This window comes from Lithobates pipiens, unplaced genomic scaffold (genome assembly GCF_037356315.1).
Source record: "Lithobates pipiens isolate NorthernLeopardFrog02 unplaced genomic scaffold, aLitPip1_a1.2 Scaffold_1, whole genome shotgun sequence".
Taxonomy (NCBI): domain Eukaryota; kingdom Metazoa; phylum Chordata; class Amphibia; order Anura; family Ranidae; genus Lithobates; species Lithobates pipiens.
Window position 1 is genome coordinate 43,836,381 of NW_027507685.1, and position 15,119 is coordinate 43,851,499.

The following is a 15,119-nucleotide window of genomic DNA, read 5'->3' on the forward strand; positions in this document are numbered from 1 at the left end:
TGATGCAAGGGCAGCTATTGGCTACTGGCTATTGAACTTCCTTTTCTAGTTCTAGTTCCGTCGTACATCATCATGTTCAAAACAAATGGACTTTCGAATGGACTTTAGTTTGTTCGTGTGTTTGTTCGAAAGTCCATCCGGAAGACCGTCGGGCCTTTTCTGCCTTTTCTGCCGGAAAATCCAGTCGTGTGTACATGGCATAAGACAACATTGAAAATAAACAATTCCTTTTTATTAACATGCTTGGGGGATGCCCTAAAGCTGTACCTGGCATTATGGAACACTACAGTTGTCTTGGGCAGTCTCAAGAACAACATACACTGGCTGCACATATTTGGCTGTAGAATTGATGTTTTCTTGTTGTTTTGCTTACATACAGCAGCATCCCAATTTGATTAATTTTAGTTTGAATAAAAAGCTTTTTATTAAGTAGTTTTAGCATGACATGTTTTTTTCCAATCAAACAATAATAGAACCACTTTGACAAGCAGATAGAAATTGGTTAGTAGTTCCCTTTGGCTACACAACCCCTAATTAGGGTGTAGCATGTAACACGCAATGTTACTATTAGGGGCCCCCCAACCCATGACAGTGGGCAGGAATCCTTAATAAGTATTCTATATATTCTTTATCTGCCTAACATCTGCCAAAATGGAAAACTTGGTTAAAACATCTGTTCACCCTACTGGACACCGTGCAATCAATTTATCTACTTTCCACCTGCTAGTTCCATTGCCTGGTAATAACTGAGTCTGCAAATATTCAAATGAAATGCTAACTGTGAGAAACAGTAGTCTCAGAGTTATGTTTAGATATAACAACCTTTCAAGTGAGAGTTGAAACATTTATTCTATCTTACAAATGGAAAGATCAAAAAAAGACAAATCATACTAAACACACATCACAGAACTACACCACCGGCAGTCGTTCTACACGCCAACACAAAGTATACCTCAGAGATTAGGCTGCGGAACTCATCTATCACTTTCTTGCAGCTCAGTAATGTGGGATCCACTTTTTCTTTCTTCAGACATTTCTGTATTCTTCTCAGGAACAAGTAATCATTGTTTATTGCCATGATGTCCTCAATCTAGGATTTAGAAATAAAAAAAATATATATTTTTTTTGTTCACCAATATTACCAATATAATAACCAATATAATAACGCGCTAAATAGCTGGATCCATAGTAACAAGCACAGTCTTCCATTTTGTTCTGCAATTACATAAGGAGCTGGAAGTGTATAGGTATCAAGGGATCTGTAAACACATCTAAGGAAAGTGTTTTTATTACATATATCAGCCACTTAAATACATTCCTTTCTTTTTTTAAACTACCTGAAAGTCCCAGCTTAACCGGTTCTCGACCACCGCATGTAGATATATGTTGACAGAATGGCACAGCTGGGCAAATGGGCGTACCTGTACGTCCCTTTGAATTTGCCGCCGTGCCATCGCGTGCGCGCCACCGGCAGCGCACGCGTACACCCCCACCGCAAGCTCCGTGAGTAGGATCGCGGGTCCTGCAGACTCGATGTCCGCGGGGATACCTGTGATCCTCTCACGGAGAGGAAGAACAGGAAAATGCTAATATAAACAAGCATTTCCCTGTTCTGCCTAGTGACACTGTCACTGATCACAGCTCCCTGTAATTGGGAGCGGTGATCAGTGATGTGTCACATGTAGCCCCTCCTCCCACAGTTAGAATCACTCCCTAGGACACACTTAACCCCTTTAGTGCCACCTAGTGTTAACCCCTTTAGTGCCAATCACATTTACACAGTAAGCAATGCATTTTTAATAATTTTAATGTGAATGGTCCCAAAATGTGTCAAAATTGTCTGATGTGTCTGCCATAATGTCACATTCACGATAAAAATCAAAATAAGACTATCCCCTATTTGTAGACGCTATAACTTTTGCGCAAACCAATCAATAGTTGCTTATTGTGATACAAAAATATGTAGTAGAATACGTATCGGCCTAAACTGAGGAAAAAAAATGTTTAATATATTTTTTGAGGATATTTATTATAGCAAAAATTAAAAAGTAATGTGTTTTTAAAAAAATTGCCACTCTTTTTTTGTTTATAGCGTAAAAAATAAAATTCGCAGAGGTGATGAAATACCACCAAGAGAAAGCTCTATTTGTGGGAAAAAAAGGACGTCAATTTTGTTTGGGAGCCACTTCGCAGGGCCGCACAATTGTCAATTAAAGCAACGCAGTGTCGAAACGCAAAAAGTGCTCTGGTCTTTGGCCAGCCAAATGGTCTGGGCTGAAGTGGTTAAAGACCCTAAGGTCCCTAGCACAGACAGACAAGCAGAGATGAATATACACATTAAATGTTTGTAAACCTTTGTTTTTTTCTGTTTTTGTAAAATAACAAAACATACCATACTTACCTCCACTGTGCAGTTCGTTTGGCACAGTGTGGCCCCGATCCTCGTCTTCTGGGGTCCCCTGGTGGCGCTCACGGCTTAGTAAACCCCCTGGGATAATTGCTCTCTCCCTGGGGGTTACCTTGCGGGCGTGCTCCCGAGTCCAGCATTTGCATGCATAGACACAGAATGCCGGACTAGGCCCTGCCCCCGGTGCCCGCATCATTGAATTTGATTGACAGCAGCGGGAGCCAATTGCTGCACTGCTATCAATCTATCCAATCAAAAGTTGAGAACCCCAGGAAAAGAAGGTGAGCGCGTCTCCGCCCGCCGAGGGAACGAACGGGCTCAGGCGAGTAAAGCGGAGGGGCTGCGGGGCTGGTCAATGTCAGAAGTTTTTTCATAGGATGCATTAAGGTGAAAAAACATGAGGGCTTACAACCCCTTTAAATCACGTTTGTCAGGGTTGTTAGGCTTAAGAATTACAGAAAAACAAACCTTCAATAGGCACATTGACCTTGCAGCGCTAAATAGACATAATGATTTTTACTTATTAGGTTTCAAAGCCATAATATTTTTGTAATGATTTACTATGGTGGTATGTATTAACATTTATCTATTGCGAGTGACAAAAGCAATAATCAGGCCCACAGACATGAGACTTTGGGGTTGATTTACTAAAGGCAAAAAGGTTGTTCACTTTACAATGGAAAATTCCCTTAGTTTAGTGAATGTGTAAAAAATTCACTTTGCAAGTAATAGCTAGTCGAATGGAAGGATAATAAAAAAAAACACTATGTTTACTTGCATATCATTGGGTGGTGAAAGTTGGGAGAGCTTTATCTCATTGACTAAACCAGGGATGTCCAACCTTTTGAAGAGTGAGGGCTCATACACACAGGACGTTTTAAAAACGCCAGTGCTACAGCAACGCTAAAAATGCCAGTTTTTCCAGTTTAGCCACGTTATTACATTAGTGTTTGTGCGCGTTTTTCCTGCGTTAGCGTTTTTTATTGAAAATACTCTCTAGAATGTAAAAACACCTAAAACTGTCAAACACAGCTAAACGTGGCTTGACGCGTTTAGACTTGTTTTTACTGCTCATTGAAGCACAGGCTGGCTGACAGTTTGTGTGCATGGACACATAGGCTAACATGGAGGGGCTTTTAGAGGCAGTCAAAAAAAAAAACATCAAATGCCCCTAACAACTGTAAAAATGTCCTGTGTGCATGAGTCCTAAGGTGGATCATAACATGTTCCCGCTCCTGCAGTGGATCGGCAATCTGAGCCCTTTGTGTGACAGCAGTACGGGGAGAAGTTCCTTGTGCCAGCTGTTACTTTTTGAAAAGAGTGTGGCTGTGTGGGGCTCTACCCACATAGCTTCATTATTCATTCACAGAATTCTGTGAATGAATCAGTTACCAGTAACAACAGCCCTTGCGGGTGGCTATTAGTTCTCAATGAACTGCCACAGCACTGTTGAGCACTTGGTAGTTAATTGGTTCTTCCTATCAGTGTGAAACTGCCTGCCCATACCATGTACGGGCAGACAGCTTAGACTGACAGTATGCAGGAGTCCTGCATGGCACCAGCGATCTGCTGATTACTGCTACAATGATTTCCAGGCTCCTAAAAAACAAATAACAAATGCACATTTTTTTACCTGCATAAAAATGTACATTTATTTATTTATTTTTTTTAAAGGTGAACTTAACCTTTAAGTGAATTGGTAATCAGTAGTGGGATACAATGAAATAAAATGGTTCAGAATTTCAAAATCTTTATATTGAATAGCATAATGAACATTTTCCTCCTGCAGCCGCTGAATGCTGTTGGAAGCGAGAGGAGGAGAACATGGCTTTCAGTAGTTGCAGGAGGAAAATGGAGAAGATTGAAAATGTAAGTAAACCCTTACTGCCCTGAGCCACCCTATAAGGCTGCCTTCTCACTCATGCACTGTGGTTTACTAAGTTCTCCTGCAGCTTTCTGCAGGTTAGCTGCGCTTTGCCATAAACTTTTACTTTTAGCAGGTAGGTTGCACTTTCTGAAAGCGCACCAACAGGATTATTAGTGCGCTTTCAAAAAGTGCATCAAATCCACAGGATATACTAGAAGTCTATAGTTCAGTGCAGCTAACCCACAGGAAAGGTGCAGGTGCACTGCACTGCACCTGTGGATCAGTGTGAAAGAAGCATTCTAACCCTTTTCTTTAATAGTGTTAAAATGCCCATCTGCAGAACTGTATTTAATAAACTGAACTTTTTGTTTTTCAGCTTCTGCTGCCATTACTGGCAGAATCCTGTCCCAGGCAGAGTGATACCGAATGCACTGGGACAGGAGCAGGTGCTACAGAGAAATCAATGACTTATGCGGATCATGCTCCCTGCTTGCTTCCTCTGTTGCCAGCTCTATCAACTCTGAAACTCAAGCCCAGATCGCGTTGTTACCAAACCATTGTCCCAAAGCATAAGAGTGTGAAGCCCAGGCCACATCAGAGGGCTCCACTGGCCACCACTTAAAGGAGATATATAGCCAAAGCTGGTTAGGCTGTACTTCTCCTGTGGACCAAAGTAGTGCGTTCTGCACTCCTGTGACCCATTCTCTGTCCGTTGTCTGATGATGTCACAGAGCTGGTCAAGACTCGGGCAAGATCGTGACACTGGGGTCGGGATCCGCCCACATCCCTGGATCAGTATTTGGCTCAGCCTCTCAGCAAACCAATAAGAGCCTGAGCTGGCCGCTCCCACCCCCTCAACAGCACAGTGCTCCAATGAGGAGGGGGAGAGCAGAGAGCAGGGATTGACAGTCATCATCTCTCTGCTTGGGGAGCTGCAAAAACAGAGTCATCTGCGGTGTTAGATCGCTCGGTTCTCAGTGTTAGAGACTGGATGTTGCATCCACCTAGGTAAGTATAAATCTGTAAAAAAAAACAAAAAAAAACCATACTTCTCTTTTAAGCACCCCTGGACTAAGGTGAACATTTTTTTGCAAAACCTATTTGCCTATAGTGAAATTTACAAATAGGCAGCGACAAATCAAGCAAAAATACCACTTTGAAAAAGTGGTGTGATTTTTACATATTTATTATTACGTTCTTTGATCCAAATACATTTTCACAACAAAATGCCTGTATGTCTACATTTCCAATTAGTGTCATTCAAACAGACCCAGAAAAATGTGGCAGCTAATGAAACCAGTATCATCCTAAATTGATAATGATATCGGTTGTTGTGCAGTGGATAAGATTATGTATTCTCATTAAATACCATCTTCTGTCCTATAACTGACCTTATGACAAATGCCCAGAATCTCTCTTATAAGCTGCAATTTAATTAGTGTTAACTAACTAATCTGTGATACAATGTAATTGCATGCATGCTATGCTACATTTCAATTTCATCAATTTGAAAAGCACGTATTCATTAAATGAGGCTGTTATGTTTTGGGATTATAAAAAAAAAAAAAAAATGCTAGATGTGCAAATAATAACATTTATTTTATATTTATTGATTAGGGATCACGTTATATGCAACTATATATATCCAGGTGTACAAAGAAATAGAAATGATGGGGCTCACTCTACAGCATAGCTGTTCAGTGACAGGATACCAGTTCATGTTAGCTACCTGCAAATAAATTAGCCAAGATTCCAATGTGGGTGCTAGTCTTAGATTACAGTGCGTCTGCATCCAACTGACAAATGATTTAAGGTGATATTAATGTCTTGTTTTTCTTTGTTAAAAAATAACAAACATGTCATACTTACCTACTCTATGCAGTGGTTATGCACAGAGCAGCTCAGATCCTCCTGCACACAGAATATTTTTTGATTTTAATGCATAGAATGCATTAGGATCAAAAATCCCTCTTCCTTTAGAACCACTTTAAAGGAGATCAAATGGTTTTAGGTACAATTTTGACAGTTTTTTTGTGTTTTAAGTATATATCTAATTTATTCTACAAATAAATATTTAAAACAGAGTACATCTATGACTATTAATACTTGCAGCACTATGCATTAGCAAAAAAGTGAACAGTAGAAGGGGTTTCTTCTCTCTCTCCCAAAGTTAAAACCTGCTTGAGCTACTTAACTTCATAAGTAGCTCAAGCAACAGATTTTTATACAAAGGAGGTAAGAAGACGTTGAAAAACATGAAGAAGCAGAAAGCGCCAACTGCTGGATTAATATAAAAATGCTAAATATTTTTATTTAATATTTTACCTTGAAATTATTAAAAAAATCCATTAAAGTGTATTTATACTTTTGCAACCAAATTTGGATGAATGTTCTTATTCACCTCTCATAAATTAAGTTAAAATTTTCAGCTTCCTGTTTTTAGATGCTATATTCCGGAACACCCAGCATTGTAAAATCAAATCCTATATAGTCCTCTTTCTTCATAAGGAGGCTGTGTAGCTGTGTTTGCCATAATTAGCCTGTCTGTACTGTGCAGGCAGGTCTTCATTATCATTCTGTCCTAACAAAGGGTTAAAGGTAGCTTGGCTTCTTGCATGTTAATGAGAGTATTTCACAGTATTTCACAAAAGTGAGTGCACCCCTCACATTTTTGTATATGTATTTTATTATCTTTTCATGTGACAACTCTGAAGAAATTACACTTTGCTACAATGTAAAGTAGTGAGTGTACAACTTGTATAACAGTGTAAATTTACTTTCCCCTCAAGATAACTCAATGCGCAGCCATTAATGTCTAAACCGCTGGCAACAAAAGTGAGAACATCCCTAAATGTCCAAATTGGGCCCAGTTAGTCATTTTCCCTCCCTAGTGTAATGAGACTTGTTAGTGTTACAAGGTCTCAGGTGTGAATGGGGAGCAGGTGTGTTAAATTTGTTGTTATCATTCTCACTTTCTCATACTGGTCACTGGAAAATCAACATGGCAGCTCTTGGCAAAGAACTCTCTGAGGATCTGAAAAAAAGAATTGTTGTTCTACATAAAGATGGCCTAGGCTATACGAAGATTGCCAAGACCCTGAAACTGAGCTGCAGCATGGTGGCCAAGACCATACAGCAGTTTAACAGGGCAGGTTCCAGAACAGGCCTTGTAATGGTCAACCAAAGAAGTTAAGTGCATGTGCTCAGCATCATATCCAGAGGTTGTCTTTGGGAAATAGACATATGCATGCTGCCAGCATTGCTGCAGAGGTTGAAGGGGTGGGGGGTCAGCCTGTCAGTGCTCAGACCTTACACTGCACACTGCATCAAATTGGTCTGCATAGCTGTTGTCCCAGAGGGAAGCATCTTCTAAAGATGATGCACAAGAAAGCCTGTAAACAGTCTGCTGCAGACAAGCAGACTAAGGACATGGATCTAGTCTTAGTCTTACTGGACCATGTCCTGTGGTCTGATGAGAGCAAGATAAACTTATTTGGTTCAGATGGTATCAAATACCAAATCTTGTAAGGAGTACAAAGACAAGTGTGTCTTGCCTACAGTCAAGCATGGTGGTGGGGCGTGACTTGGTCTGGGGCTGCATGAGTGCTGTTGGCACCTGGGAGCTACAGTTCATTGAGGGAACCATGAATGCCAACATGTACTGTGATATACTAAAGCAGAGCATGATCCCCTCCCTTTGGAGACTGGGCTGCAGGGCAGTAGTCCAGCGTGATAACGACCCCAAACACACTTCCAAGATGACCACTGCTTTGCTAAAGAAGCTGAGGGTAAAGGCGATGGACTGGCCAAAAATGTCTCCACACCTAAACCCTATTGAGCATCTGTGGGGCATCCTTAATTGGCAGTTGGAGGAGCGCAAGGTCTCTAACATCCACCAGCTCTGTGATGCCATCCTGAAAGAGTGGAAGAGGACTCCAGTGGCAACCTGTGAAGCTCTGGTGAACTCCATGCCCAAGAGGGTTAAGGCAGTGCTGGAAAATAATGGTGGCCACACAAAATATTGACACTTTTAGCCCAATTTGGACATTTTCACTTAGGGGTGTACTCCCTTTTGTTGCCAGCGGTTTAGACATTAATGGCTGTGTGTTGAGTTATTTTGAGGGGACAGAAAATTTACACTGTTATACAAGCTGTACACGCACTAATTTACATTGTAGCAAAGTGTAATTTCTTCAGTGTTGTCACATGAAAAGTTATAATAAGATATTTACAAAAAATGTGAAGGGTGTACTCACTTTTGTGAGATACTGTGTGTATATATACAAAATAAAAACACATAACACTAATATAGTGGAGCTTTCTCAAATTTGTCTGGAAAAGGGGAAATACATTGTAAATATAAGGGAGGACACTGAGATAATAATCTTCATAAATTATATTTGTTTACACATCTTTTCCCTTCATGTTAGACTAAGCTTTTTAGGTACCGTATTTATCGGCGTATAACATGCACTTTTTTCCCCTTAAAATCAGGGGAAAATTGTGGGTGCGTGTTATACACCGATCCCTGCTATCTCTGAGGGAAGTGGAGTGAGAGCCACTGAATTATGTAGAGCCACAATCTCCTGTGTAACCGGCGCTCCGTCACTCACAGCCACGCCTCCTGGTCCTACATTGGGCCACTGCTCTGTCTATCATATGAGCAGGGCCAGGAGGCGTGGCTGGGAGTGACGGAGCGCCGGGTACACAGGGGATCGCTTCTCTGTGTAATTCAGTGGCACTCGCTCCTCCTCTTCTCTCAATGACAGCAGGGATAATCCAACACTGGCGAGGCTGCAATGATGGGAAAGATGAGGCTGCAGATGAATTCTGAACAGGCTACATTGTTGGTCAATTTATAGGCTGCAGATGAGCACTGAACAGGCTGCATCATTGGGCAATTTAATGGCTGCAGATGGGCACTGAGAAGGGTGCACCGATGGGCAATTTAGAGGCTGCAGATGGGCACTGAGCAGGGTGCATTCATGAGCTGTGACCCTAATTTTGCTTCAAAGTTCTTTTTTTAAAATGTACGTTTTTTTCATTAAACTTCCCTCCTAAAATTGGGGTGCATGTTATACGGCGATAAATACGGTATTTATCATGCCCAGTGAAAAATATTTAACATCATTGTAAGTGGGCTTTGTCTTCAGCTGCCTTCATATATCTATGGCTGTTCACATACAGCATCCTCTGATTTAATAGAGTGTAAAATGAAGTGCATATCCAATCAAGTACAGAAGATTTTTTTTTCCAATTGCCCGTAACATTACTGTATATTCAATTTTCACCTCTTTTCATTAGTTAGTAAATCAGGCCCTATGTGTCTACTGAGCACTTTAAAGCAGAGCTACCAGATGAAGCCTATGACTTAAGCAATGGAAAACGGTCAGGTCTGCTTTTTTTTTTTTCTTTAGATTTGATTGAAAAGTTTGATCAATGGAGAATAATTTCATTTGTTCAAAAATCTAATTCATTTCTTTCCAATAATGTACTTTTAAAAGGCTTAAATAAAAATACAAAAACAATAAATTATTATATATATAGTAAAAAATGAATATATCAGATTTGTACCTCATCTCAAGTAATTAGTTGGTCATAGATCCTATGTAAATCATATGCCTCTCTAAATATTTGGCACACATATAGTAAACACAATTTATAAAGTTATTTAGTTCCACTTGACCCTCCCTTCTAGATTGTTAGCTTTTATTGTTCCTCTAGGCATCATCAAATGTGGTCCTGTATAATTTACAAAGGTTTCCTGATCAGTTAACTTTGATGGGTGTAAGGAGTTAGAGTTCTGCACCTTACCATCCCTCTTGTTCTCAATCAGCCACCCCTTCAACTGGTTTAGACCGTGTGTCCAAAGGACATAATATCCAATATAGTGTATTTGCAGGGCTGAAAGAATACTGAACATAAACTACAGTCTAGTATTTGTAGCCAAATATATACGCCTTTTCAACAAATCAAATAATGTTTAATTTAGTTTAATGTGATAATTATCAATCTGGCATGATTTTTATCGTTTTAAATAGTGTGAAATTTGGCCAGTAGTCCAAATGTCTAAATTATTGGAACATTTATAATCAGAAAAATATTTATCAAGGCTAGATTTTCATACAAGCACAGTAAACCATCTGTTGGCATTCCATCAAGTAAGAGGCTAAACCAATGCCTTCCCTCCCGAAATCCATGTAGTTAATGAATATTACTACAGACTAATTGATCTAAAAGCCAATTTTGCAAAAAAATAAAAATAGACCCTGCCCTGCCAAGAATAAAGATTTAGGTTTAGGTTAAAAAAGGAACAACCTGTTCTGCTTTATTCATCAACATGGTACGAAGAGCAGTAGTATGACAGCTAATACATCCAATAACAGCCAGATTTAATTTAGCCTAATCATATTGATCTGAGGCTGATAACAGACAGGAAGATGTCTCATCTACAACATTGAGCAATGAAAGATCTGCCTGTCCCCAAACCCTGTGGAACCAGCATATCCTGGCTTGTGAATTGGTCATTTAGAATATGCAGCACACATTGTTGGCCAGTGAAATCCTATAGCCTGATCCTTGCCCATTCGTTGCAGCAGGCTATCAATCAATACAGATTAGGACAACCTATAGCCATTATAACATCTTCTGCATAAGAAACACATGATTGCTCTTTTAAAGTAAACCTTTGTCAAGAGAAATATAAGGGTTTTAATAGTTTTCTGTCTCTTAGGCTGACCCACTGACATGAATCCTTTCTGAATCACTAACCAGGAGCAAGCATGGAGATCATAAAAAATCAGTAAAACCAGAGGTGACTCCATCCTCCAGAGGGTCAGCATTACAGCCAGATAACTGGCATTTCCAGAATTGGAAGTCATCAGTGGCAGCCTCCAAGCTTTCCTTTACACAGTCCACTTAGTAGTAAGACTATCAAATGTGTTAGAATGTATCTGTGGGCCAGTTTTATCAGGCTTTTGAGATGAGCCAAGGTCATAATGAGAAGAGTTTGTTGGTTTGGTTTTATTCCTTTATAAAAATAAGTTAGGGAGATTTACTAAAAATTCTAACTTTAGCTTGTTCAATTAAACGTTGACACTGGACGTTTTTACAGCTGCTGTTTGTGGCTTCAGAAGTTTTTTCCTGCAGTTAATAAACTCTCCAGCGTGATATCCTATGTGTCCGCGCACACATAGGCTGTTATCAGCTGTTTTTGGCAGGGGTGTTTTCTAGCTGGAAAACAACCCCATAACTAGTGAGTTTTGAGACCAGTTTTACAGCTGGAAAAATGCTCTAACTCTGAAAAAAGCTTAAAACACACACACACACACACACAAAAAAAAAACGCTGAAAAATATTGGTTATTCGGCATTTATCAGCGTTTTCGAGCCATTAACTTTTGTGGGGGTATCATTTTGTTAAAAGATAAAAAAAACTTTGAAAAAATGCTACTGCAAAAATGCTGAAACCTGGAAGCTGATCACCTTTGCCATGTCGTCACAGTGGAGGAGATTTACTAAAACTGGAGCACACAGAATGGTGCAGCTCTGCATAGTAACCAATCAGCTTTCAGATTCTAGTTTAATTGAACAAACTGAAGTTAGAAGCTGATTGATTACTATGCACAGCTGCACCAGATTCTGTGTTTTCCAGGTTTAGTAAATCTCACTTACTGTGACTACACAGCAAAGGTAATGCAAACATATCTCAAACACATCACAAACTGATCTCTCAGCCCTTGTACACACGGTCGGAGATTCCGACGGAATGTGTCCTATCAGACCGTTTTGTCGGATGTTCCGACTGTGTGTGGTCTGCATCGGACTGTTTCTTTCGGAAAATATCCGATGGACCAAGTTTTCCAACTTGCCGGTAAAATTTTCTGACAAAATGTTCCTATCGGACATACTCCGATCATGTGTAGCCTACTCCGACGGACAAAGTGCCACGCATGCTCAGATCAAATTCCTAGACCAAAGCTATTGGCTACTAGCCTGAACGTAGTCCCGTAGTAACGAAATAACGTCATCACGTTATGTATAATCGGATTTTCTGACAACTTAGTCCGACCGTGTGTATGCAACATCACTTCCGGACCTCTTCCGGAATTAATCCGTCGGAATTACTCCGACGGATTTGGTTGTCGGAATCTCCGACCGTGTGTACAAGGGCTAACACCAATGTACACTAGCTCTTTTTATGGCCTTTTAAATTAATGACTCTTTATTCTGGAGGTAGACAAATATAATGGAAGTTAAACACAGTTCATAGCATATGAATAATGAAGTCACTGCATTCTGTAACCATTTCTGATTTCCGCATTGGGATTGTGCACACAGCTCTAATAATCCGGACACAGGCCAAACATCCATCTGTAGAATACTAAATACATGCTTTTTTTAGATGAGTTTCACCAAGATGTGTTCTAGAGCAGTGGTCATCAAACCTGTCCTCAGGGCCCACTAACAGGCCAGGTTTTCAAGATAACTGAAATAGATCACAGGTGATCTCATTTGCTGCTCAGTGATTGCAGTATTCTAGTCTGCATCTCCCCAAGGAAATACATAAAACCTGGCCTGTTAGTGGGCCCCGAGGACAGGGTTGATGACCACTGTTCTAGAAGATCTGCCTTTTATTAAATGCATTAATATCATTGAGGCTGGATTCACACTGTGTGAGGCGCGGCTCGCAGCAGGGAGTCCGATGCATCTCCATCCACCGTTTCAGGTCCGAATTAGGTCTGATTTTTTGACTGAATTTGTCATGTGAATTGGATGCGGAAAACCTGCATCCAATTTACAATAGTGTGAACCCAGCCTCAAGGTTACTTCGAAAATTTGTGGTTAATCATTGTTAATGCACATGAAATGTATGCATTTCTTTTACTAGGGAGCTCATATAAATCTCTATCTGATCAACTGACGGCAAATAAACTGAAAAATAAATGTGCTAAAAGACATCCTATTGATTGCATTCATGTAAAACAATTAAAACATAAAAAAAAAAAAACTTATCCAGCTTCATCCAAAGGCATTACCTGTCATCTATCATTTAAAGAGCTTGAAACGAATTTGTTCAAAACAAGTTTCATATGCACTTAATAAGCTGCCAAAAATAGAAGCCTAAAAAGTATTTTTTTTCTAAAATTCTAATTAATGGTAAACAAATCATTGAACAAATAATGTATACTAATGAAAAGCGTCATCTTTTATTCTACTATTAACCTTGACCCAGATCCAGACTCAGCCTTTTTTTTTTAAGCCTTTGCGTGTAAAATTTTGAGTAACTATACAGTATAATATATTATACTAGCCAGTATAATATAATAGTATAATATATCCAGTATATAATATATCCAGTATAATATAATACAAATATATATTTGTTGCTATATTAAAATAAAATCTTTCTCAAACATAGTCTAAGAAAAAGAGTTGTACATATGTTAATCGTAACTTTCTTTTTACATTTAACTTCAAATTTTAAGTTATTGTAAAACCTGGCACGGTACTCCCAACATTTAACTGCATTTCAAAATTCTTTAACATGCCTTGCATGTGATTTTTAGTGTGACTATCATTTGTAATGTTCAAACGTTTGAAATGTTTCCTTTGATTTAATTAATGATGTGAACTTTTTCAACTCGAGCACTTTCCTTAGGTCATACAGAATTTAAATTTTCACTTCTATGAATTAAATATTTTACAAGAACAATTTTTTTTTTCTGAATGTACAGAATATAACATTTCACACTGCTTTAAAATGAAAAATAAAAAAATAAAATGTTCAGAGCTTTTATCCCATCTGGCTTACCTTATCTAGTTTTGTATGAAAATATACACCAAAAACACAGGTCCCAATAATCTGTCCAAGAACACAAACAGCAAAAATCCATAAAGTGAGTTTAACGATAGAGAGGGGAGACCCTTGTTGTGTCGGATACATTGGAGGGCTCTGGCTGAAGGTGTTGATCATGCTATGACATGGAAGTTATGTGTTCTTCTTGCAATCTCAAACAATGTACAATAATAGAATTGATGATGCTTTAAGTCTGCAGGTAGATTCTACTTCAAGTCCTACACACTTCCTGGAATAACTTCTGCATCTTACACTGTGTGACGTGTGTAAAGTTGTATCATCTTAGAGTATTTCAATTAGATTCCACACATTCTCAAAGAACATTTTCCATGTGCGTTTTTTTCTATGGAAATAGATTGTTTGATGAAAAGTGATTGAAATAATCCACCAAGTGGCATTTCCACTAAGGCATTTCCATTTATATCCATATCAGCAGATGTCTTGCTTAGCAGTCATTAAAATATTTAAATAACAAATTTTAATGTAATGTTTTACACTGCAACCTTTTAGCAGCTTGTGTATTTTGGATCTAAATAACTTTATAGTGCACTAACGAAAAGAGACTAACGACCTCACAAAACAATATTATTCAGAAAATGACAAAGAAAACCCATTTGAATAATCTCCAGGTTATCGCATGTGACAGTGCATTGGCATGAGGATAGGTTGCTCAACCCACAGGATACCTTGTCCCCTCCAGACCCATGTTTTTAAGATTGTTTTAAGACGGTTTTAGTTTTAACTCTTCTCTGTTTGCAATTTATGACTACCAAAGTCAGAAACGTATGCCTTAGGCTACACACTGTACTGTATAACTAGATGAAAAGTGTCAGGGCTGGGCCCAGCTCTTCCTTCTCTGAGCTGGCCACTCAGCTGTCGGCTAATTGCCAGCTCCTATCTCTCCACAGTGACTTGCTTGTTGATCCTGCTCATCGGTCCTGCCTACTTAAGCCATCCAGTCCAGATGATCTCTGCCTTCGCCTTGGT

At 39.3% G+C, this 15,119-nt stretch overlaps 1 protein-coding gene across 1 annotated transcript in view; it reads right to left on the minus strand.

Annotated features, from left to right (window-relative positions):
• Positions 1-14,285, minus strand: part of CD40LG (CD40 ligand) — a 46,750-nt gene extending 32,465 nt beyond the window's left edge. Inside the window, exons 1-2 of the mRNA XM_077490421.1 lie at positions 14,088-14,285; positions 953-1,090 (exon numbers count right to left, since the gene is read on the minus strand). Coding sequence (XP_077346547.1) covers positions 953-1,090; positions 14,088-14,249 — 300 coding nt within the window. The 5' untranslated portion in view covers positions 14,250-14,285. The remainder of the gene's footprint in view (positions 1-952; positions 1,091-14,087) is intronic.
• Between the last annotated feature and the right edge of the window lie 834 nt (positions 14,286-15,119).